This window comes from Dipteris shenzhenensis, chromosome 20, assembly GCF_047967505.1.
Source record: "Dipteris shenzhenensis isolate YYH24624 ecotype China chromosome 20, Dip_SZ_1.0, whole genome shotgun sequence".
Taxonomy (NCBI): Eukaryota; Viridiplantae; Streptophyta; class Polypodiopsida; order Gleicheniales; family Dipteridaceae; genus Dipteris; species Dipteris shenzhenensis.
In genome coordinates this window covers 16,191,095-16,217,727 of record NC_141615.1, presented here as the reverse complement: position 1 = coordinate 16,217,727, position 26,633 = coordinate 16,191,095, and the positions used below count along the sequence as shown (strand labels likewise).

Here is a 26,633-nt window from a genome sequence, read left to right as displayed (position 1 = left end):
AATGCATCAACCATGGAATACTTTTGAAGTGTCATCAAGCTGTTGTAATTCATGTGGCCATATCGGGCATGCCATAATTCTGCATTCTGCATGGCAGCTGTAGGGGTAGAAACTGCAAGAGCAGGGGCTGCTCTTTTCTCAAAAAGATCAAGCTGAAAAAGCCCATGCAGCAGAGTACCAGATAACCTTAAGGCATAGTCATCTTCCTTGTCTCGGACAGCACTTTTGTCATCCTCAAAGATGACCTGAAATCCAGCTCTGTTAAGAGTGGACATTGAAAGAAGATTTTTGGTTATACCAGGTACATATAAGACATCTGAAAGTCTGAAAATTGAGCCATCAATGGCAGTGAGCTCAACATCTCCTGTGCCACGTACTGAATATGATGAGTTGTTGGCACAGGTGACTTTCTTACCAACGGGAGGTGGATGCAAGGAAGTAAAAAGACACTTCCTAGAAGTGATGTGTTTGGATGCACCGCTGTCAAAATACCAAGTGTTCAGTGTTTCATTGACACTGAAAGCAGATGCATCCGTTGAAGAGTCATAACTGCAAGTCAAAAATGCTTAAGTATCATCATTACAAGTGGCTGTACTATCCCGAGCATTTGGAACAGCCAGCCTAGAATCTGAAATGCAAGATAAAAAGGCATAATCCTGTCCAACAAAGTTGGCTGCAGCATCTCCATTGTCAGATGCATGAGGAGCTGAATCTGAAACAGCCATACCGGAGCTGTTTCTCTTCTCTTTTGCAAGCCTTTTCTTGCATTCTGCAATGTGATGACCTGGCTTTTTGCAGTAGTGACAAAAACCCTTCTTCTTGGGCTTACTTGCATCATTTTTAGCCTTTTGTGAAGGCTGTCCTGACCCACTGGAAGGCTGATTTACTGATGTCTTTACCTGTCCCTTTGTTTTTTATTTAAACTTTGAGAGCATGGCTTGTTCACCTGCACGTGAAGCCAAGTTTTTCCTAGTCTGCTCTTCCTGAAGCAGAAGTCCTATCAACTCATGAAAAGTGAGAGGATTTGCACCCCCCCTCAATGATAAGTTCAGCGAGGTATGAAAGCTGAGATAAGACACAGGAAGAGAATTCAGAGTGGTTGTAATCATCTCTGAATCAAGAATAATTTCATCTATATTTAACAATTGCTCTCTGAGATCCTGTAGCTTTGTGAGGTGGACTGACATGGAGTCACCCTCTTCCAACTTAACTCTCTTTTCAAGAAAGATACCCTTGCATCATTCCGAGCTGCATACATGCTTTCTAAAATATCCCACGTTGCCTTCGAGGTCTTACACGACCGGATATGCGGAATGATAAGTCTTTTCACTGAAAGAGAGATGCATGACAAAGCTAAGGCATCCCGTGAATCCCATCTCTTCTAATCTAGAGTAGTGGCTATGGCTGCACCAACAACTTGTTCTGCAGCTGCCCCTTGTGCATGACCTCTTCCACCTCCTTGCTGAGGAGGGGTATTAAGTGCCATACCTGCTGGTCGGATCTCACCCCCATTCACATAATCCCATAAATTGTGAGAAATCAGAATATTGCGTACCATAAAACTCCAGAGGGAGTAGTTGGTACCATCCTTGTCTTCCTGTGAAAGACCACCGAACTGGAAGTCATTCTGACTTTGCTGGGCCATATCTGAGAAAGAGATTTAAGCAGATAAAAAACTGAATTCCCTTGCTGGGAATGAAATGCACAACTCCCAAAAAAAACACAGCCAAGCACCGGCTGTAAATGCAACTCAGATTTCTGTACTTGCACTGTCAGAAATCTGTCCAAGCATCAAAAACTCTCTAGAATTTGCCAAAAGTGTTGCAAAACACTCCAAGAAAGGCAGTATGAACTGAAAACTCCAGAAATTGCTCTCCCAACACAAAAGCCCCAAAATAGGCCTGAAATTGCAACCGGAAAGGGGCAAATTGATCAAAAGCCCCAAATGTTGCAAGAATTGCGCTCTGTCTGCAAAAGCCCCAAATTTTACTGCAAAATTGCAGTGTAATCACAAAATCCCCAAATTTCTTCAAGAAATTGTACTGCAAAATTGAAAGCCCCAAATTTCGAGCTTGAAATTGCAATCAGAAAGGAGCAAATTCACTATAAGCCCCAAATTTGCAATTTCTGAATAAAAGCCCCAAATTTTAGACCAAATTTGCAGATCTATCTGCAATGTTTGCTTTGCAAGTAACTGTGAACCTAAAAATACCCCAAATTTGTGAAGTAGATCCTGCAATTTGATTGCAATGTCTGCAACAAATAAAATGCCCCAAATGTACTCCCAAAGACTGAGCCAAACAATGGCTGTCTGCAAAATGTGCCTGCCAAAGATCACCTGCAGATGAAGGAAACCCTGTACGGATCTGCAGGTACAGATCTACCATACGTGCGGCGGATGTACGACAGAGTACTGATGACGCAGAACCGTACGGCGATGACAAGGGGTTGCAGGATGTACGGTGATAGCAAGCTGTACTGAAATAGAACCTGTACGAAAACAGGTACGACTACCTGTTGTACAGTGTGTACGCCTAGGTACAGCAATAGTAGGTACTGCAGGTACAACGTTCGTACGGAAGGTGACGTAAGTACGGTTGCAATAGGTAGATCAAGATTGTACGCGCAGGTACAACGACGATTACCTGCAACGGCGCGGGTAAGGCTGTAGGTGCGTGCGTGTAGTACTTGCTGTACGGTCAGGTGCAAGTACATTGTACGGCGTCAGCGCAGGTACGCAAAATGTGCAAGGTACGACAGGTACGGACTCAGCGCAGCTACGCAGGTACTAGAGTAGCGGATCCGTACGGAACGTACGGTGCTGTACGGACAGCTCGAGTTGTACGGACGGGTTGTTGATGCAGGACCAGGAGCGATAGGAGAAGCAGGGCTGGGTGCTAGAGCTCAACGGGGAAGTCGTAGGGAGTTGGATCTAATGCTCTGATACAAAATGTGAGATTGGAGAGTGAGAGAGAGCAAGAGAGTGAGAGCTGAAAGCTTGGAAGCTGAAAGCTTAGTTGCAATAGAAGAGTGTGAAGAGTACTACTCAAAAGAAAAGAGATAAGGTTTTGTCCTAGTGACAAAACCTTAGTAGTCACTAACCATAGTTAGTGAACTAACTGCGGTTAGGGGGAAAAACCTCTTAAAGAGGGAAAAGTGCCCCTAACTAGCTTATTAAATTACATTGGTCACTGCTGAATTATATCTATAATTCTAACAGTGCCAAGCTGCGCAAACTATATTGTCTAGATGCGGAAGTTGCTAGAGCACACATCCACCAAGCTACGGATAGAGCTAAGATGTATGCGGATGAAAAATCTTTCAAACAGTTAAAGGAAGGAGAACACTTTTTTCTCAAAGGTCCTTCACACTCCAAGTCTTTGACTATAGGAAAGTGTGCTAAAGGATTACTTCAATATTTGGGCCGTGGTTAATTCTAAAAAGAGTAGGCGAGGCAGCTTATAGATTGGAATTACCACAGGGGCGCCGGGTGCTGTCATGTGCATGGACTGTATCTCATGTGTGCTTTGGAGAGGCTTGGAGCTAGGGAGCCAATTCTTGGGTTGTGTTGCAAGGGCATAGATGGATTAGGGTTTTTGCTATTTTTGGTGTATGGGGCTCGAGCCTATGGTTGCTCATGCTACACATAGCATCTTTCACCTGCCAATGCATAGCTGAATGAGCCTCTTTATGCACAAACCTGATCAGCCCTGTCAACTGCAGAACCAGCTCCTCTTCTACTTGGAATCAATGTCATGGCTTAGTTAGATCACCCTTCTAGTCAGTTTGGATGTGCTCTATCTCACAATGTATTTGCAGTGTGAAGAAGCCTCTATCAATAGACACCCTATAGGCATCCAATTCAAGGCAGTTCTAAAGCTTTGCTACTAGTCTGAGTATGCAGCCTCTTCAACAAGAAATCACGCCTTTTCTTCATTGCAAGTTGTAATTGTTGCCATTTATTGTCTATCTTATTTTTATTTCTTGCAAGGAAATTGTAGAAAAGGGGGTAGGGGAAGATTTGGAGAAAGGGGGATAGACTAGCAGAAGGGGAGAGAGATAGGGGAAGAAGGGAAGAGGAGGAGTAGGAGAGAGAGAATGAGGTAGGAAAGAGAGGAAGAGATTGAGAGGGAGTAGGGAAGAGAGAGAGAGAGAGAGAGAGAGAGAGAGTGAGCGTAGGCAGGAAGGAGGAAGGGAGAGTAGATAGGATTAGATGTCATATCAAAAAGTCCCCTTGTACATGAGAGGATGGTACTTATATAGTACCTCCTTAGCCCTTTAGACCCCTCTATCTTGCAAACACCCCAAATACTAATTATCCTAACCCCCACTAACTTGACCCACTTTTGGCCTTCATTACAACCATCCCTCCTTTAAAAAAATAATTTGGTCCTCTCAAAATTGCAGGTGATGGGCCCCTTGCTGTAAAGAGGACATACGTTGTCATGCATACCACCAGGGTCAAACGGAAATGTAATATATTCCTGTGCCTTGGGTGTTTTGGCACCTCCAGGGTCATGTGGGTGGTAAGCCCTCCTGCCAGGATCATCGTCATGAAACTTCATAATTACATAAGTTCCGGCTGTCCCGATGTTTTTTGTTCTGCACACCACATTGTGCTTTGCTGTCCACTTTTCTCCACATGTAAAGCATTGATTGCTTTGCCATATACCCTCAATGGTAGCTTCCATGAGCGCTTCAATGAGCTGTCTTTGCATTGTAGCTCTGGATATGCTGTCCTTGCCAAATGTCAAGAACTGAAAATCATCTTCATTATAGCTGCTGTATTTGGACTCAAACAGCTCCATAAGCTTCTTCAATGTTGCACATGGCTGATAGCTTTTGGGGGATGGGCATGTTTATTGTCTTCGAACTGCAACAATACCATGGACAGCTGACCCTTTTCAGCATGAAGCAAGCGGAGGTCACACAGGATGTGGTATTTGCTTGTTTTATCCAATGCCCCCTCCTTGTTCTACCACATTAGGTTCAATCAATATGTTTGAATATTTAGTTGTCATGGGGTTGGACTTTGGTGTATCCAGTGACAAGGAAAGATTGTGGGACCATGCCTACATGACTCCTGTGAAGGGAGAAGGAATGGGGAAGAAGTACAAGAGGGAGAGAGTGAGAGAGAGAAGACTCCAAATGTGCGGGTGTGAAGTGATGAGCCACACCACAAACTCATAGGTTTTATTAGGATTAGGTTTTCCCCCCTATGACTGTCTTAAGACAGTCATAGGTGTCATATCTTTAATAAAGGGGTGGCAATGTGCCTTTACCCGAACAACCTCCCACCTAAAGGCCAATGTGCCTAAAGGGGAGAAATTAAGCAGAGGCAGCTTTGCAAAAGAACTAACTGAGCTTGAAGGAGCCACTCGGAACAGAATGATTGCATGAGAATGTATGGCTAGGCCTTGTCAGTCCAAACTTAGTGTTCATGTTACATGCAACCTGTTGGTGGTGTTTGGGAAAAGGGCCAGAAGCATGCAACCAGGGAATGATAATTCTGTTACAGATTTGGTTGCAGCACATCTACATATGCAATTTCATGCCTCACCTTCAAGAAAGAAGGGCTACTCATTAGAGTGCTTGACTGGAGCTTGGTTAATAAATTATGGCAGAGATGAGTTGCTCAATAGTGCTCAGATGCAGTCAATATGGCATGCAAACTCATGTGCACCTTGGGCATGTGGCGTCCTTCCACATAAATCTGTCCAGACGGCATTTGCTGTCCAAGCTTTGTTTGACGTTGTCCAGACTCTATGTAAAGCCTCCTATCTGATTGAGATTGAGGCCAACTTCTCTCACAAGCATTGTGCTGACCCAACTATAGACTTACCTTAGTCTCCTGCAATAGCACTTCCATGTGAACCTTTTCCATCAAGTTGCATATCTGCATTACCTTGCTGTTGTGTACTAATGTATTGCTGGGAGCAGAAAGTATTTTGACCAATGTGGTTGTGCAAGGGCTGCTTGCCATCAGTATTATTATGCCCACTTTCAAAACTGCCATAACAGCCATCTTCCTTTTGCTGTCCATTGTCCTCATACTTTTGGCTATCCTTTTCAGTTTGTACTGTGTACTTGCAGCTCTTGTCATTCCTATTGGTCATGAACATATGCCATCTAGGATTGTCACCCTTCTTGGCCTGGTTTCCATTCCCGCCACAAAGTTCAGTCCTAGATGAATGCATCTCTGTGGTGTGCTTCATAGACATATCATGTAAGTTGAAGAGTTCAAATTTTGATTGCCCTTTGAAAAATTGTCCCAAATTTTGCAAGCGTCAATACATGGCAACAATAAATATGGCGTGCTGTACACTGCATGATGACATCCTTACCTTGCTGGTCAACATCTGCATCTTGTTTTCTATCACAAATGTTCTCAACATTGCTTTGCTCATCATCTATCTTTTCAACCATTAGGCCTACTTCATTGTCAATGTTATGTAGGCTTCTGCCATCATGTGGGCTGCTGTTTTTATTTGAGCAGCTATTACCACAAAACCCTTTTGCATGTGCAGCTGTAACCGCCTGAAAACAACCAGAATCTCGTCCTGCAAGCAGAGGCAACTTCCATGGCTTTGAAGCATGATTTGGCTGTGTACTGGGGAGAGGCATAGCATGGCTGGGCTGCATAGCTCTTCTAGGCATCATAGCTCCAAGAGACTCTTTGGGTGGATCAATATCCTTCCCATTCCCATCTTTTTGGTGCATAGGAGGAAGCATGGGCTGCTTTCCCATCATACCCTTGGGTGCTCCTGAAATGACAGTATTTGGTTCTTGCTGCTCAAGCCATTTATGCTGCTATTTTCATTAGAACACTTCTCCCCACAATCTCCTTTAGCAGCTGGAATCAATTGACAAATACCATAGTTTTGTCCTGCATCCAAAGGCATCATCCATGGCTCTAAAGCATTGTTAGGCTGCATGTCAAGGAGTGGCATAACATGGCTAGACTGCATTACAAGCATTGGCCTGACTGCATTCTCCCCAGATGTTGGGTGTCTACTTTTATAGGCTTGCATAGCCTTTGGCATCATAGCTCCAACAACTGGCTGCTCTATGACATTTGTGTCACGACAGTTAGCATGGGATATCGCTGTCAAATCGAACAGCTGAATATGTAAGGTACAACCACCATCATATATATCCCGACCTTGCAAGCTGTTTCGTGCTTGCAATGCACTAGCTTGTGAGGCATAGTGTAGTTCAACTTGCAGACCACCTAAAATCCGATGCATGACAATCTTCTGAATAAGCCCAAAAGGAGAAAATACTCGATGCAACACATCCAATGTAATGGGGTACAACAGATTGTGGATGGTAATCAAGAGGATTCCATTAGGCTGTGAATCTCCCACGCGTTGAAGCTGCCCCAAGTTTTGTGCATGCTGGCCAAAGCCGTGCATCATAAGCTTCCCAAAAGTAGAGGCATGTTGCCCCTTGTTCCATCCATAGGCATGTGGCTGTCCCATACTATGTAACAAAGCTTTGTTGCTGTCCCACTGTGCCAAATGCTTGGTCTGTGTGGAAGCTATCAACCTGTGTGCTCGGCTTGCTGCAATGGATGTCAATCCCACCTAGCTCAAGCCCATTGAATCGACCAGCTAGATTTCAGGAGAAGACTTAAGCACCCCGATCTTGGAAGAAAGATCGATGAAGAGGCTTCGAAACGAGCCTCTCTTTTTTTTTTTTTTGGGTGTGTGGGGGAAGGGGGGTCCCTAAGTCACCTAGGACAATTAGGACTCCTAACCTAAAGACTGGTAAGATAGTTAGGAGTGACTTAGCCTACCCTAACCTACGACTAACTAAACCCTAGTTATGTTAATCTAACTGACCAACTAACCCAACCTAACCTAACCCACTAATTAAAGCTAATCAAACCTACCAACCCAACCCAACCCAACCCAACCTAGCTAGCTAACCCTGACCGACTAATCTGACTAACCCGAGTCACACTAACCTAACAATTGCAGGAAGCGACGGAATGCGGCGACGTGCCCTAGCGACGACGGACAAAATAAACGGTGACGCGGGGAACAATGGACGGTGTGTAGTGGCGCCACAGCACAGGGCATAAATGTCACACGGCGGCGTTACAAGTCGAGCGTGGTTGCAGTGAAAGAGGCCGGGGTGGCACGCGGGCGTGGATGGGCATCGCGACGGGCGTCTATTTGGCCAAGGCCTTGAAACAAGAGGTTGGTCAAGGCCTTGGAAGAGAGAGGCGTTGGTTGATGAGCAGCCAAAGACGATGGTGATGCTGCTGGCAAAGGGGGTCTATGGTCGTCTAGTTCGTCTGCTTGAAGCAGATAATCCAAGCCACATCGGTTCACTCAACGGTGTTGATGTGGGCGTCCATTTGTTTGAGAGCATAGGTTTGTTTGGGGCTAGGAGTAGCTTAGCATTGTGAGTAGCGTTGCAGCCAGCAATGCAAAAGGGGCCGAGTCAAGCTAGTGCAAAGGGCCATGTCTGGTCGTTAGGAGTCGCTGGCTGGAGTCTGAGTGGTTTGCTTGACTTGTAGTTGATGCTGCAACTCGCTGCCTATACCAGCATATCTTCTACCAGAAGGTGTCTGTACCAAGCAATGGAAGCAAAGGTTCCAGAATCGGTGCTTTGATACCAATGTAGAAAAGGGGGTAGGGGCAGATTTGGAGAAAGGGGGATAGACTGGCAGAAGGGGAGAGAGATAGGGGAAGAAGGGAGGAGAAGGGGTAGGAGAGAGAGAATGAGGTAGGAAAGAGAGGGAGTAGGGAAGTGAGAGAGAGAGTGAGTGAGCGTAGGTAGGAAGGAGGAAGGGAGAGTAGATAGGATTAGATGTCACATCAAAAAGTCACCTTGTACATGAGAGGATGGTACTTATATAGTACCTCCTTAGCCCTTTAGACCCCTCTGTCTTGCACCCAAATACTAATTGTCCCAACCCCCGCTAACTTGACCCACTTTGTGCTTCCTTTGGTTGATTAATTTTCATCCTTGCTCATTGAGTCATCTGGTCAATGTGACCAGTCATGGTCGTGATCCCCCTCCAAATCTTGGTCTGTTGAGAGACTTGTCAGAGAATAGGCAGCACCGCACCACTCGCAGTGGAAAGTTGGTTGCTCCTACAGATCCTTACCACTTGCAGATCTCTGCACACAATTTTAGATAAAAGACACACTCAGATCTGAGATAATACAAAACAAAGTAGGCAAGGCAAAATATGATACTTAGTAGGTAGGAGGCCTTTGATTTTTTTGGACGAGTGGAGCAATCTATTTTGGTCTGAAATTGTAAACTGTGCCATACGAAGTGGATGTTCCATAAACGTCCTAGCTACATGGTTATGTTAGAAGCAGTTCTTTTTATGTACACTCTATCTATCAAGGTTGACCTGCAGACTGTTGGGGACAGAGCTTGTTTTGTTGGTTTACTGTTAAGCCTCATATCGATGTTTCTTGCACTGCAAGCTGTAATTGTTCTTTTTCCCTATAGTGATGCATGTTAAGTATTTGTTTTTGTCATTATCTGTACAATGCGGTTGCTCTCCAACCTTTTAAGAGTAAGTCTGACAAACATTCCCCCTTTTTAAATTGGGTGTGCAGGTCTGAAATCAAGTTCAATGCACGGGAGTTGAGAGAATTAAGAGTGATGTCTTACTTTCAGAATGGTCTCAAGCATACATCAATGCAGACCAATAAGCTGCCATATCTTTACACAGAAGCAGCAATAGCATTGGCATCTTGTAAACCTTATCAAGTGCCAAGTTCGGCAATAAAAGTGATGAATCTGCATTACCAGGTAGATCATTCTATATCAGCTCAGTTGTTTGCATGCTGTTGCTTTTCTGTCTTTGCCTTTTTGGTAGGAAGTCCATCTCTGAAGAATCTTACATCAAAGTCATCTCAATGAATGGCATGCAGCTTGCCTGGTAAGACCCAATCAGGAGGGCTTTCAGATGTGACTTTTTTTCTCCTTGAGTGGACTTGGGAGAGTTTTAGTACAAAAATTATCGATTCAAGAATTTTCCAGAACAGCATATGCATTTCCGCTTCTGCTTTCTCTATTAGATACAGTAGCTAAATGGCAAGCTAGTGCCATTTTGGTGCAGCTTTCATAGGTGTACCCTGTTGTACGACCAGATTTTTGTGGACTTACCAATGGCAAATGTAGGAATGTTAAAAAATGAGTTTGGAAGTCTACTTGTATGAGGCCTGCATTTGAGTGTATGCAGGCCTGTTCAGCAGGGTTTAGCATCTCCATGCTAATGGTTTCCAAGAGTTTGTATGGATTCATCACTGCCATCGATTCAATTGACCTTCAAATCTACCTTTATAACCATTGGTGATTGAATGAACTTCCATTCTTTTGGAAATATAAGCAAAATATATGAGTCCTTGCTTCTCTCTGAATTTGGCTGCTAAATTTCCATCTGTGGTGCATTTGCCCATTTTTTGCTGAAGCAGTGGTCGGCAAGCTTATTAAAGTGAGCAAAAATGTGCCTCTCCATGCTGGCTATGGTCAAAAGTTTGTTCAATGATTTTGCTTTTCTTTCATCATTAATACCCATCCAAGCCACTTCACATGCCCATGGGTGAGCCCACGAAGAGGAGTAGGGCTTGACAGCAGCAAGTTCTGGATATGTTCCAGAGCACTCAAACTCCTAGTGGGAACATGGAGCTCAACTGCTCATTAATGACAGATGACAAGACTAACTTCCTTATTCCTACGCTCTTGAATGAGGATGATGAATTGCCAGGTCCTATTTTCAGTTTCAGTTTCAAAAACAGACTCTTAGGGGTGTCTAGACAACTACCAAACGTTTTTTTCCACATGATATAATTTTGACTTTGTCTCATAGGCCTTCTTGGCCTTCCATAGATGTTGAAGCGGGAATTAGGCGGACATCACTGCCACATATAGGGATGGCACTACCTCAGTCCCTATGAGATACTTCTTAGTAGATCAACTGAATTAGTGATAGCGGCCACATCATTGAAGGGCAAGCCATCAAAGAAATCAATGTGGGTTTGCGGAAACCAATGTTGATCAAATCCACAAAGAACTGAACCTTTTCTAGAGTACAAGGATGTATTCACATGGGAATACATGGACTTGAATGGGGCACTACCAAATTTGATCCAACGCCGAATTCCCCTCATTCTAGAAGTGAAGCCAATCGGTAGAAAAGGTACCAAATGGACCCCAACTATGCCAAGTTGTTAAAGGCTAAAGATAGATCAGTTGCTAAAGCAAGCAACATAGACAACCCTTCCCAACATCTTGGTCTCAAAGCACAGATGTCGAAACATTTACATGGCCCTCTAGCCCTGGCCCCTCCGATGACCTCCCGGATTTACCCCAATCCCCACCTTTGGCCCCTCTACCTCTCACATAGTCTATTGTCTCCCTCCTATTAATCTCCGGAAAGAGACATCTGACCTTTGATGGTGGGAAGATATGACTTCAGTGAGTAGTACAACCTTGGAGGAGTGCCTTGCTAGGATGCAACTTTGCTATTAGTGAGATGAATGTAGTGAAACAAGAACTTGCAAAGGCAGCTGTTTCAGTCACTTTACTTGAACAGAAGAAAAGAGCTAGTAAGGCTCTCAACATCACAGTCGGTGGGATTTGGTGGCGCATAGAACTCGACCCTACTGATACGATTCAGAGATACCTGGGCTCAGCTAGCGGCATTGCACAAGTGCACAGCTCTTCGAGATCACCCACAAGTCCATATGGATTATGATTCGCTCTCACGTAGGTAGAGGAAATATGGACTCTCTTACAGCAGTGCGATGCCACCCATAAGGGGGGAAATTTAGCAGTGGTACGAAAGGGACTACTCTTTTATTTGGGATGATCTCACGTGATCCACATGGTAGATTCATATGGATATATTGATAAATCCTCACGATGGTGTGGAACTACTTGTAAATCCATGGTTGAAATAAATGCATATGGAGCTGCCTATAAATCCACAAATGATTGGAGCTACCTGTAAATCTATGAATGCAGATCTGGTAGATTCACAAAACTTGTGTCTTGGAAAAGCGATACACTTTAACATACATCCATCCACCTTCAACTACTCTTGTGTGAGAGATCTCTTGACAAATGTCCCTACCCCATCATGCTCTCCTTTACCATGGAAAATAAATATTCCATGTGATCTTTACAACTGTCATGTAATAAAATCTGGCCTCAAAGTAAAATGGTCGCTTAGCCTTAAATTGTGAGGCAGCTCTATTAGAACAGACCCAATAATGACTATGTTTATGGCCCCCAACTTCCAACCATGCGTTGTGCAAAAGGAATCAATGCTGGACAAATAACATGTAATGGATCTTATCATTCGATATATAGTAGTGAGTACTCTTCTTGGCTTTGGTTGAAGAAGATTGATAGTAGCTAGTATGCACAAAAATAGGGACCTGGCTATCCAGCACCAGTGCATTGATTGAATCTCATTTTTCTCCTTGAAAGTATAGTTCTTAGCAAATCAATGAGACTGAAACAATGGCATTGTTGGGAAAGAGGAAGACAACAATTTAAACTATTCAGCCTACCACTTGTAAATGATATTGTGTCTGACAAAGAAGGCAAGATGTTGTTTGAATATATTGAGTAAATCCCTGTAGGCATCTTTTGCTCAAGGTCTTTTCTTCTTTCCTTCCTTATCGATAGTTATTTCTATGTCTCGAGAATGACAACCACTAACAAGTTGTTATCAGCCTCCTCTATTGAACAATGTACTGATTTTTGCACACTGCATTCTCAACATGTTCCATATAGGCATACGAACTTTGATCTTGACACATACATCCTACTATCCACCTTTGCACAAAGTATATACTCCCATATGTTTATCACACTCTTGTATACATGCTGGGATGCAAGCGGCTGCCACCTTCTTGTTGACACATACAGAACACATGCATGAACATGAAGGAAGGGCTATGAAAGCCTATGCTACACATGGTTCATTGAATTCTTCAAGAAAATCATTTGCACGTGTGTGCAATCAAACAACCTTGTAAAGTGTCAATTTACATACATTTTTAGTGCAAAAAGTTCACAAATGTTAATCTCCACAAATTTTTAGTTCTCCTATTTTGCACGCTATTTGATGCTTTCAACAACATTGATACATTTCGTTTGGAAAATTGTAGATGACTCACTCCATTTGCATGATAGTTGCAATTGTACCATAGATTTGAAGAGAGTGACTTCTCAGTCAGCTTGCGATTCGCAAGGGTAGACCATCACTCGTCACCCACCCTTACTCTGAACTGGGTGGTCAATGAGATAAAGCTTGCTCCTCAAGTCCTGTAGATGTGGTGAAAAGATTCTCGAGCTTGTCCAAGGTCTCCTTGGCTGAACTATTGAGGTCAAAATGATGAAGTAGATTGTTAGCCAGCCTCAAACCAATAAGCGCTAGTGCCTTGTTGTTCTTCTCATCCCAAGCGTGAGTTGTGCTGACTGGTCTTCACCATGAGGACAAGGCTCCATGTGTGCAAACTGAGATAAGAAACTCGCAGCACCAGATGATGAACCATCGAGTATGGTGGCTGGTCTAGGACTCCAAAACGCAATAGCAGCCTCCACGTGTGCAAGATGACTGAAGAGGTGCTCCTGTAGATAGTTGCAGCAGCTGGTCGAAGGCTTGAAGTACTCCAAAATGCATACGTAGGTACGAAATGTGCAAGGTGGTTGATGTAGATGGCTAGGCGATAGCTGTAGGTGCTCCAGATGCAAAGGCAGGTCTCAAAACGTATAAGGCGGCTGTCCAAAGCACACCAAATGCTACGGCAGATCACCACAAAACGGCTAGTGCTGGAAGCCTCAAAACAGCTTGGAAATGGCTCTGTTATAGGCGGCTATGCAGCAGCAACAGCAGCACATAAGACGTCGATTTTGGCGATGGAAACCTCCAAAACATCCACACGTGCAGAGAACGCCTTGGGAAGTGAGCCGACCAGCAAGCAGGGAGGCTGCCAAGGGCGCCTAGAGCTTTAAGAACTCCCGAATGGAGGCGGCAAGCTGTGGAGAGGCTCTAGTCGGGTGCAAACAGCAGAAAAGAAGAGGCAAAATGAGGCGAGAGGAACCGGCTGAGACAGCATAGGCAGAATTAGGGTTAGGGCTGGAGAGGATGATGAAAGCATAGGCGGAATTAGGGTTAGGGCAGGACAGATTAGGGCAGGGTCAACCTGGCTCTGATACCATGAAGGAAACATGGTAAGTGAGAGAGAGAGAGAGAGAGAGAGACTAGGGTGAGGAAATGATACTCAAATGCAGACATTATGAAAGGCTTTCATTCATTCATTCAAATATGATGTGACAAGTGAAGTACAAGCCTTTATAGACTAGGCACACACACTCTAGTACCAAGTGCATATGGGATAACTCCCATGATGACACTATATATATATATATATATATATATATATATATATATATAGATAGATAGATCTCAGCTTCACCAATCATCTTCTTGTTGGAGAAATCATAGCCAAAGAGTGTGTGTGATGTGTTGTACTAGGAGATCTAGTATGTGTGAGTGCCACGTGTCATCATGGGAGTTATCCCATATGCACTTGGTAGATAGAGAGAGAGAGAGAGAGAGAGAGAGAGAGAGAGAGAGAGAGAGAGTTTTTATTAAAGTCTTCGGAAACCGATGGGTCTCTGAGACCGTCAAAAACCTGATACAATGAGTTGTGGTAGTGGAGCTACTAAACGAGCATCCACACCAATGTAGAATGCAAAAAATGCAAAATGGTTTTACTAATTCCTAAGTACAACATAGTCATGCCAATAGTCGACTATATATATCAATCTCAGCATCATCATCGACATCATCATAATCATCATCATTATCATCATTAGCTGCAGGACATCAGGACGGATGAGACAGTGGAAGTGGAGGCATGAGGTCAACAATAGAGTGCTGTCGCCCCCCCAAGGGTGCAGTCCTGGTACGTCTCCTGGTCATAGCTTTGCGTCTAATCGGGGCCACTGTGACCGTCGTTGGTCAGGCTCCGACCCTAAAGAAGGAGGGGATGTCCCCAAGTGTGATTTATGAGTCAACCCTCTGTCTGAGTTGTTGGGTCACAGGCTTCGGGTCACGGTCATGTCGAGGTCTCATCCCCTAGGGATCTATGTGATTTGGCTGAAAGAACTCGGTGATAGAGCTCTGAGAGGTATCAGTCGAGGAAGAAGTCTGTTGCTCAGAGTATCCTCTCGCGGTGTCTGAGTACCTCATGAATGAAACCAGCCAAACATCGCTGGTTTGGGTAGGAGAGGAAACATGCCAAAATCCCGTAACTATCTCTGAAGAGGTAGTAGAAACGCCCTCGGATCTCATAGTAAACAGGACACCTGAAGATGAAATGCTCTTCTGTCTCAACCTCCTGCATGTCACACAGTGCGCAAATGCGCCTCTCCCTGGGTAACCGCTCTGCTCTGCTGCTCTCGATACGAAGTCTGTGTGACCAGACCCGGAACTGCCCAAGAGAGATCCTCAGCGAGGGGTGTAGGTGAATCTGTGTGTATCTTGGTGGATCAATGAAACCCTCCGTTGTGATATGTAAGAAGTGATCTCTATAGAAGCCGAGCTTCACTGGAAGATCACTTGGGCCCAACCAAGTCCGGAATGTATGTAGTTGTAGTAGATCCTCACGGATAGCCTGGTTGACCTCGTGTGATAGGAGGGGAGAGAAAGGAGCATCCATGCTGTACTGGAATGGAGATAGTCTGTCCATGTGGAGCCCTAGTCCCGCAAACCATCTCTCTGTGCGTGCATACCAGCACCTTTGGTCTCCCCTTGCTGCAAGTGCCATAGAAGAGGACAGTGCGAGCCATGGTATCTTGCTATGTCCGGATGTGTAATCCCCATACTCCCTGACTCGATATAGATACGTAATGACCTGAAATGCAGCATCTAGTAATGGGGGTGGCCCAAACTGCGCCCGAATAATCTAGTGAGGAACGGATGGCTTACCACGGATCATCCGTGATAACATGAGAACTTGTAGCCGCTCCACCTTGGCCCACTTGTCTTTGATAACCTTGTGGGAGTCTAGGAGACTCCTTGCCCCCAGCATGGACTGCCATACATCCCTGCTGAGCGTACCAAGGAGTCAAAAAGCAACCCTTTGGTCCGTGGATCCTGAAAGTGAGAGCGGAAGCACTGCCTCTCTAGTCTAGCGAATGAAGCATATCGTCTGCTCAGGCGTGCATGCATCGCGGGTCTCATCGTGAAGATGGGTTCGGAAAAGACGACCCTAAGATAAGTGTATGATGAAACTACCTCAACAAGGGACCCATTAAATGCGAACTGCTCCTCGCGCATGACGACTCGAGATGTATTGAAGATCATAACCTTGGTTTTACCCAAGTTGACCTTCAAATCATGAGACTCACAAAAGGATTGTAGTGCGTCAAGGTGTCTCTGGAGCCTCTCTGCTGAGGAAGACAAGAGAGCCACGTCATCTGCGTAAAGCAATATCCGGATCAACATGCCCGCAAGAGAGGACACCCTTGTTGGACCTCGATAGTGCTCATGATCTCATCTGTCCATCCAGATCCTGTCCGAACTGTCACCACAATGTAAATATCCTAAGTCAAAGTACAGTTGACCATTTATTTGATCATAACTAAAGAGTTTTATATGTATTAATTATGGTCAAAGAGTTATTTTAATGGTCAAAGGATTGACTATGGTCAAAGACACTTGACTCCAGTCAAGTAAACCTGACTGCGATCAGAGAGTGTTGACTTCGGTCAACAAGACTTGGCATGCGCCAAGAGGGTTAACCTCGGTTAACCAAGATGTGCCAACTTCGGTTGGAGAGACCTGGCTATAATTAAGGCGCCTTGACCTTTGGTCAAAGCTCTCTAATTATAATCAAGAGTGTTGACTCCGGTCAACCAGAGAAAAAATATATATTTATTTGTATATATATATTTGTTTAAATGTACACATGTGTTCCGTGGGGACGCCCACCGTGACTAGGATTAGTCCACAGTGTGTTATTTGCATGCAAAGCGCTAACAATTAATGGGTACCATGGTGGTGCGCTTTAATTAATTGTTGCAGGTACTAGGAAGGACTATTTTTCCTAAGCGAAATGGGAGCCTGACAAGCAGCTAGGAAGCGGTTCGTGTGACCGAGAGCTTTGAAGACTCTAGAATGGCCCTTAGAGGCTTGTAATAGGATTTAGTCTAGATTTTAGACAAGTGGCATGTTGCCAATTTGAATAGAGCTTGAAGCTCTTGTAAAAGGAGGATTTTTTCACGTTTTAAGAGAGAGACTTACGAGACAGCTTGAAGCTGAACTTCTGTATTGAATTTCTGAAATGAATAAAGACCTTCGGGGGGGTCCAGCCCGACAATTTGTCCTGGGCCCTAGTGTATCTTCAGAGAGAGGGAGTGAGGGAGAGCTTTGGAGAGTAGAATTCTGTCTGGTTTTTATGAAGCCATAGCTGTTTCCAACAGTTCGGTTGTATTGGTATCAGAGCTAAGGCAAGGATTGCCTCCTATGGCGACCCCGATCAAAGAATTCGTGAGCAAATAGGCTAGCTCTAATGCCCAACGTAGGTGCGGGAGACGTGAAGTTTTTTTTGACGTCCCTCAAATTGCTACAAGGGACTCTCTGGCTGTAAATGAGTGATGAACGCGTGTGATAAAATCAAGCCAGCCTGACAAGGGTGCACGGGTGAAACTATGGAGAGGTCTTCATGCTTGAAGTAGCGCAAGGGCTCTGAGAGTTGAATGCTCACGGAGCGCTTCCACGACGGACAGTTTGACGCGCAGGCAACCCAAGGCTTGGCCGTGGAGATTTTTGCAGGCGATGTAGGCGTTGTAGCGTGGGTTGCGAAAAGAGGCGTGAAGGTTAATTGTGAAGCACCGCTCCTGTGCAAGCTTAGAGTGACGGTCACCAAGGCGCGACGCGCGACGACCCCTGCATAGCCAAGGTTTGAAACCTTTGGCTGTTGCTGACGTGGCCAGGGTGCCACCTAGGCAGACATGTGGCATGCACAGAGTTGACGTGACAGACACGTGTGGATGCTGACGTGGCAGCATATGCATGGTGATGACATGGCAGTACACGTGGCAGCCAGCTCAGAGCTGACGTGGCACACTGACACGTGGCAGCCCGGCTGGCAGACCTGTGGTTAGTGTGACCTTGTTCAAATTAACTGCAGTTAGCTGACCCTGGTTAGGGCTCTGGTCAGAGGACAGCCTAACCAGACTGGACTGGTGCAGTTAACCAGTTTGGTTCAGTTAGTGGCCAAGTTACAGACATCTAACCAGACCAGAACAGGACTGATCTGGTTAATGTAAACAGTAGTTACCCATTTGGTCATTTTTCCCCAAAAAAAAAAAAAAAAAAAAAAGAGAGTTACAGAGACAGTTTTTGCTATCAATACCCACCTATCTGGTAATCATTTTACTGTCAGAAAATCAGCAGAAAACAGAGAAAATCAGAGTTTTGCAGAAATAAAAGAGATGCATGCCTTTGTGCACAGAGAAGGGGAAACAGATGCCTTTTGAAGCCACCTGCAGCAGCCAGAAAAGGGGAATATATATTGTTGATGCTTTGGCAATTGTGTGGGTATATGCCTTGAACTGACAGCCAGTACTGGCATAGATTGTAAATGCAAAACACCTCTTGTTGAGGTACCTTTTCTGTTGGAAAAGCAAAGGTAGTGTGCATCAGTTATCCGCACTGTGTGAGAAATCTGCAGATCTCAGAATATGGATCAATCACCTATCCAGTGGGATTCACAAGATAGGGATGTACATCCAGGACAGAGAAATGTGCCGCAAACTCAACAAGAATTTGAACAGATGGTACGCACTCGTATACAAGAGCTGGAAAATCTAAAAAGGGATCCCAGGGCTCAGCATTTGTTTCCAGCAGAAGCTATGCTTAATCCAGTATATGACGTGCCAATGCCGGAGGCACATTCTCATGTACAGTCTGAGAGAGAGAGATCTCATAGATCTCATAAGAGACGGTCCCATAGAAAAAAGAGATCGAGGCATCATCACCGATCTCCTAGTCCATCACCGTGTCTACCTCGAGTTCGACTTCTGTGTCTTCTTCTTCCTTATCAGATAAACCATCCAGGAAAAGAAGGAAACACGAGAAGTCTGGGAAGAGAAAGTCTTCCAAAGCGACCAGGGAATTTAAAGAGGGAGGAAAATCTGTCAAGTTTATGACCTACAATGGACAGTATGGTCATACAGACAAAGCATTGCAGTTTATTAGACAGTTTGATGCTGCATTCGGTACAGAGAAATTTTCAGAATCCTCCAAGTTAAGAATGGTCAGCCTACACTTAACAGCAACGGCTAGTGCATGGTGGAGTGCACTGACCACAGATGGGTCAGCCCCAAGAAAGTGGAAGGGCTTCAAGAAAGCCTTTTACCAGCAGTTCATGCCTAAACAGTTTAGAGACCATGTTCTTCAAGATTGGGACAACTTGCACATGGATGCAGGAGATACAGTGGATGGGTACAACCAAAAGTTCTGGGATGCTTATTTGCAGGTTGCACCATTCAAAAAGATATCGAAAGGTACCCAGATGAGGAAGTACAGAGCAGGTCTCATTCCAAGAATTCAGGCAGTAGTGAATGCTTTGGGGGCAAAGAATATTCAAGATCTTATGCATTCAGCCTCAGTAGCGAGTCTTGTGCCGCTACAAGATCCATCTACAGTGCCATCCTTGCATGCAGGACGTGCTGATAAAAAGAAAACTGTTTTCTAAAATCAGAAAAGAAAGAGTCCCCCAAGGCTGAAAAGAAAGGGTTTCAACCAAAGAAGCCGAGGGGTACTCAGTTCTCAAAGACCTATAAGGGCAAATCTCTATTCACCCCTGAATAGATAGCGGAATTCCGTAGAGATGGGAAATGCTTCAGGTGCGGTAAAGAGGGGCATGTGGCTGCCCAGTGCCCAGAAAAGCCTTCAACATCGAAGGGAAAAGAGGCAGAGAAGCCACGAGGACCGCAAAAGCCAATGGCGGGGGGAATTCCTGATATACTGGGTCATGCTTTGAACCCAGAAGAACGAGAATTACTGCTATCATGGGGCAAAGTTAGAGACCAGCAAGCGCTAATTCTATTTGATCCAGGGGCTACTGATAATTTCATATCAGAGGATCTAGCCCTGAGGCTGGGAATAAAGACGGAAGAGTTAGGCAGGGCTTTGGATGCCGATCAAATGTTTTGTGGGAATCCTGTACCAGTTACTCCCTTGATAGGGAAGCTCCGTCTTCATGTTCAAAGTTATGTGGATCAGGAAGACTTCTTCATTTCTCCACTGAAACATTATGATGTAGTTTTGGGGATGCCTTGGTTTCACCGCAAGGCAGTGAAGTTGACTCTTCCTGAAAGAGTGCTGGAGTTTGTGCATAGGGGGAAAAATCAGCGTTTAATTGCCAGGAATAAAGGGGACACTATCCCCATTGTATCTGATGTTTCATGCAGTAAAGCAATAAAGTCTGCAATTTCTGCGTACATGGTTTTTGTAAAAGAAAAAGAGAATGATATGCATGCTGAAATGAAAGATGATTGCCTATGCATCACCCAGGAGATGAGGAAAAAGATTTTGGGGGAATGCCATGCACCTCCCTATGCTGGACATAGAGGAATTACAGCAACAACTCTAGCCCTGGAGAGATATTTCTTTTGGCCAGGAATGCGGAAAGATATACATCAGTTTGTTACGGAATGCCTTACGTGTCAGAAAGTGAAGTATGATAGACGGAAGGCACCTGGCCTACTTATGCCTCTTCCCGTGCCTCAGGCACCATGGGAAAGTATTACAATGGACTTTATTTTTGATTTGCCGAGATCAAAGTCAGGGAATGATGGGATCTGGACTATCATAGACAGATTCAGCAAACAAGCTCATTTCCTTCCGGTTCGTAAAACCATAAAGGCAGATCATATGGCTAAGCTGTTCATGGCACAAATCTTTAAACATCATGGTATGCCTAAGTCCATTGTTAGTGATCGAGATCCCAGAATGACCAGTCTATTCTGGAGAGCTTTATTCGATAACATGGGGACGAATCTGAATTTTCTTCTTCTTTCCATCCCCAGACAGATGGTCAAAGTGAAGTAGCAAATTCTACAATTTTGGATATGCTGAAATGCTACGTGGGTGACCAAAGTTCAGACTGGGAAAAGTACCTACCATTAGTAGAGTTTGCTTACAATAATACAGTACATAGCTCTACAGGGAAAGCCCCTTTTGAAGTCATATATGGGAAGGTGATTTTGCCACCTATATTAAGGACTAAAGATGAAATATTTGCAGCTGATCAGTTTGTAAGAGACCTCCAGACAGCTTACAGCCAAGTCCGGACAGCAATTGAAAGGTCTCAAGAGAAACATAAAAGAGCTGCAGATAAACATAGGAGACAACTAGATCTCAAGGAAGGGGACTGGGTACTTTTAAGGTTTGAAAAAGCTAGGCTCCGCAAGTTTAAAGGCAAATAGAAAGTGTATGCAAAGTTATCTCCCAGATATTATGGCCCTTTTAGGGTTACAGAAAGAATAAATGAGGTTGCATACAGATTAGCATTGCCAGAGCATTGGAGGATTCACAATGCATTCCATGTGAGTCTTCTAAAGAAATTTCAGGGACCAGAGCCTACAGAACCAGTATCAGAAGATCCACCAGAAGTGGATGAGCTGGAGGAAGTCCTTCAGCCAGAGCAAATTGTGTACCATATTGTACGTAAAGGCCCTCAGGGTAAGGAATTTTACAGGTATCTTGTAAAATTCAAGAATTATACGGCATTAGATGCCAAGTGGATGGACGAAGACATGTTATCCGATCATCCACAACTTTTGGGTGTTTACAAGGAAGCTTTTCAGTTGAGGTCAACTGAATAGAAGCCGAGGGGATGTCACCACAATGTAAATATCCTAAGTCAAAGTACAGTTGACCATTTATTTGATCATAACTAAAGAGTTTTATATGTATTAATTATGGTCAAAGGATTGACTATGGTGAAAGACACTTGACTTCAGTCAAGTATACCTGACTGCGATCAGAGAGTGTTGACTTCGGTCAACAAGACTTGGCATGCGCCAAGAGGGTTAACCTCGGTTAACCAAGATGTGCCAACTTCGGTTGGAGAGACCTGGCTATAATTAAGGCGCCTTGACCTTTGGTCAAAGCTCTCTAATTATAATCAAGAGTGTTGACTCCGGTCAACCAGAGAAAAAATATATATTTATTTGTATATATATATTTGTTTAAATGTGCACATGTGTTCCGTGGGGACGCCCACCGTGACTAGGATTAGTCCACAGTGTGTTATTTGCATGCAAAGCGCTAACAATTAATGGGTACCATGGTGGTGCGCTTTAATTAATTGTTGCAGGTACTAGGAAGGACTATTTTTCCTAAGCGAAATGGGAGCCTGACAAGCAGCTAGGAAGCGGTTCGTGTGACCGAGAGCTTTGAAGACTCTAGAATGGCCCTTAGAGGCTTGTAATAGGATTTAGTCTAGATTTTAGACAAGTGGCATGTTGCCAATTTGAATAGAGCTTGAAGCTCTTGTAAAAGGAGGATTTTTTCACGTTTTAAGAGAGAGACTTACGAGACAGCTTGAAGCTGAACTTCTGTATTGAATTTCTGAAATGAATAAAGACCTTCGGGGGGGTCCAGCCCGACAATTTGTCCTGGGCCCTAGTGTATCTTCAGAGAGAGGGAGTGAGGGAGAGCTTTGGAGAGTAGAATTCTGTCTGGTTTTTATGAAGCCATAGCTGTTTTCAACAGTTCGGTTGTACGAACTCTGTCTGAAACTCGCTCATAAAGTGCCATGACAGCCCAAATGATCTCTTGGTCGTAACCCAAATCCTGTAGGCGTCGTATGAGGCGGGCTCTCGGAACGGTGTCAAATGCCTTGCGGAAATCCACAAAGCAACAGTAAACCCTCCGCTTCCGTGCCCTCGCCTCCTCGATGATACATCTGAGCATGAGAATATGGTCCATGGTTCCATGATCTTGCTTGAAACTGGCTTGTCCCGCTGCTCTAAGTCCTTGACACTCCGCAAATCTGCTGACCTCAAAATCAAGTACTGATGCATAAATCTTGGACATGACATGTCCAATCATAATGGTCTTGTAGTTCTCCGAGCTCATGGGATCCCCTGCCTTGTGGATGGGTGAGATAGTGTTAATGGTCTAGGTGCGTGGAAACCCCAAGCAAACAGCTTCATTAGATAGCTTGGCTAAGATTGGGGCTAGGAGGTTAATCCCATATGCAATGAACTCAGTACATAGTCCCTCATGATCCTTCGCTCGGCCATTATGAAGTTTCATTACGGCATCCTTTACCCCCCCCTAGTGAAGAGGGTGCAGGATGTGGGGCTTGGCATATGTGATAGATTAGGGACTGGTTGATTTGGGATATCATAGAGCGTATGTGCATAATCAAACCACACATGAGTGTCAGTGAGTGGTGAGGGGACCGTCCCTCTAGAAATCTCTGCCAGAAGTCCTTAGAGTTGTTACTGAACAGAATGTTCAGTAGCTCCTCCTCGTTCCGGCGCACAAAGTCAAGTTTCTTCTTGCGTACTAGTCGATGGTACTCCCGTAGCATCTCTGGTTCGCTCGGAAGGCTGTTTTTTGTTTTGAAATCTGAGCTGACAGCATAAAGCCTTACACTCATCATCGTACCAGCTATTGCAAGGTACGGTCCTAGGTAGTGGTGGGCGGGTGGTGTGGGGGGAAGGCGTGAAGAGCAGCCTCGTGTAGTGAGCGAGTGACTAGGGCAACACGATCTTCTAATAGGGGTATAAAGTCAATGTATGCGAGAAGTATGTACAGATGGCCGGAGTAAGTAGGCGAGTGATCCCGATCAAAGCGTATATCATGGTAGGTGGAGTAAGAACTCAACGGGGTAGAAAGTGATGTGCGGCGGGGGGTAGAAATGCTAAAGAAAAGATAGGTATGATCAACCCCTGGAGGGCGAGGTGCTACGGTAAAGTCAGTGATGCGGGATGTGAAGGCAGGGGATCCCGTCCACAACACTGAAGCCTCCCCCATGTGGAAAGCACGTGAAGCCACCTGATGTGGGCCATTTGTCAAGACCATTATAGATAATGAGATCATGCATCCTGCCGAGGTCTAATAGGGCCTGCCCATAAGATGTGAACGGTCCTTGTTTGTCAGCTGAAACTCGTAGCATACCTGCCTCCTCAAGGTCAATATCTGGCAATAGAGTGGAATCATCCCTGCAGTCGAGGAGTGGTGCCTGACGAGCGCCTATCCTAGCATTGAAGTCCCCAACTAAGAGGACTTCTCCGCGGCTAAAGAAGTCAACAATGGACTGATAAAGAGCAGCAAATGGGGATGTCTCATCCTCCCCTTGATTATCTCTGGCAAAGCGGGAGGTCTCAGGGGGAAGTAGCAAACTGCAATAAACAGATCCCCGCTATCCATGTGTCGAATCCCGATCCATAGAAACCTGGAGTATGGGTCTCTCTGCTCCACTGAGATGGCTCCCAAAAGTGTAGATCTGTAAAGGACTACGACTCCTCCTGACCCTCGAACCCCTCATGTATCCCTCGTCTCATCTCTATAGGCTGACTACTGGTAGTGGGCGCTCTTGACTCTGAGAGAGAGAGAGAGAAAGAAAGAAGAAATAAATTTTATTAAAGGTCCACGGAAGGCCATACATGGCCTATGGGACACAAAATCATCCGAAAGGGAAATACATCATCAACGATGCGCCAACTAGGTAGCCTCATCGTAATACAGCTAAGATGCCAAAAATGGCTACAAAAATCCTAGATACAAAATGAAATGAAATAGAGTACCAAAAATGCCTAGATACAAAATGTAAAATATGAAATATGAGGAACATCGTCTTCCCTAAGGGGTCTGTGATCCAAAGAATGATGGAAGTCATGGCCAGCGACCATGCCTCCTGCCATGAGTGTGAAGATCTGGGCAAGTGTCAAGTGGGCTGCTGGCGGTGCCAAGTCTCCATGGAGCAATCTCCTCCGAAAATCTGCCATCATCCTCCGTCGTCTAAAAATAAAGCGACGAGTACGGCCTCTGTGTAAGATCATCCTGCGGTGCTGCCCTGCCGGATCATGTCATATGTACATCCTCGGGGTGGAACCATCGGTGCTCTCTGGCAAGATGGGCTATCTCTGTGCTCATGGTCCTGCGCCTCGTCCTGCTCCTCATGAATAACCAGGTCTCTGGCAGGGATGCGACGGTGCTCTCTGAGGAATCTCTCTCTGTATCTGGTGATCTCCCTGATGAACAACGCTAAGCAATACTGATCCTCATACTCCATAATCCGAGAGAGAGGTCCAAATCCGAGCCCAAATAAACAGTGAAATCTGCCACGTATCTCATAATATAAAGGGCATCTGCAAACAAAGTGCTCCTCAGTCTCCACCTCCCCCATAGTGCAACAAGGGCATATCCTAGTCTCTCGCCTGGGTCTATGTCCGGTAGCTGTACGACGCATCCTGCCGGCCTCAACGTCTAATCTGTGGGAAGATACCCTGAGCTGGCCCGAGGCAATCCTGAGTGAGTGCAACATATGAACGCCGATATATCCTGGGGATATGATGAAGCCACAGAGAGAGAGAGAGAGAGAGAGAGAGAGAGAGAGAGAGAGAGAGAGAGAGAGAGAGAGGTCCGCAAAAGGCCTCGCGGGCCTATGGGACAAAGTATAGCGCGCTAGGGCCCTTGCTGAGTGCTATGCTAAACTAAGCTATAGCCATAGACCTCAAGCCTCAAAAGCTCAAACAAACAAAAATGGAGCTGACTAGAAATCAATATCTCTCCGGTGGGCTGTGAAGATCTATCGGATTTGCAACTGTCGAGCTGTCTCGCGCTGTGGTGGAGGGCGTGGTCTCCTCGACTATCTGATGGGCTATGTCAAGAGTGACTCCTCGTCTCGGGTGATTGCCTTTGAGGAGGGCGGAGATAGGTCAAACCTTGATCCTCGTTCTGACTGTAGTACCGCAGTTAAAGCTCTTGGCATACGCCAAGTCTTCCTAACCATGGTTAAGTATCTCTAACCGAAGTCAATACTTTGACCAATAAAAAATACCTTTTTGAAATAATTAAATAAATGAAAGACTCTTTAATTATGATCAAATAAATGGTCAACTGGGACTTTGACTTTGGAGTATTGACAACGTGGTGACGCATCATAGGCTTTGGAGAACAGCGACATGTCATAGACTTCTATGCTTTTGATTCGGCTTCAGGACACAGCAGTGAGGTGGAGGAGTTAGCTGACTTGCAAGCACTATGGATCAGTGGAGATAGACGACATGATACGACCAAGCGAGGAACGCAGAGTCCACACATGCCATGGAGAGTGACCAAGGCATGCAGGTGACTTTGGTCAATAAGACGTGGCTTCGGCCAAAGGAGGCCGACTCCGGTCAACCTAGATTATTACCGGCTCCGGTCGTAGAGTTTTGGCATTAATTAAGGCGCCTTGACCCTTGGTCAAAGTCCTTAATTAGGGCTAGAAGGGTTGGCTTCGGTCAACCACGAAGGAGATGGACTGCTTGTTTTGTCTCGCTTGCTTTGGATATGAATGGAGGTGTTTGACGAATGCTGTGATGAGAAAGATTCGCTTTAACAATTG

The 26,633-nt window shown here is 45.0% G+C and overlaps 1 protein-coding gene across 2 annotated transcripts in view; it reads left to right on the top strand.

Annotated features, from left to right (window-relative positions):
• The window catches only part of LOC147889346 (Pre-mRNA cleavage complex II protein family), a 77,323-nt gene that overhangs the window by 22,925 nt on the left and 27,765 nt on the right, over window positions 1-26,633 (top strand). For both annotated transcript variants that reach the window (XM_087391808.1, XM_087391807.1), the window contains exon 6: window positions 9,588-9,783. In XM_087391808.1, coding sequence (XP_087247934.1) covers window positions 9,588-9,783 — 196 coding nt within the window. The remainder of the gene's footprint in view (window positions 1-9,587; window positions 9,784-26,633) is intronic.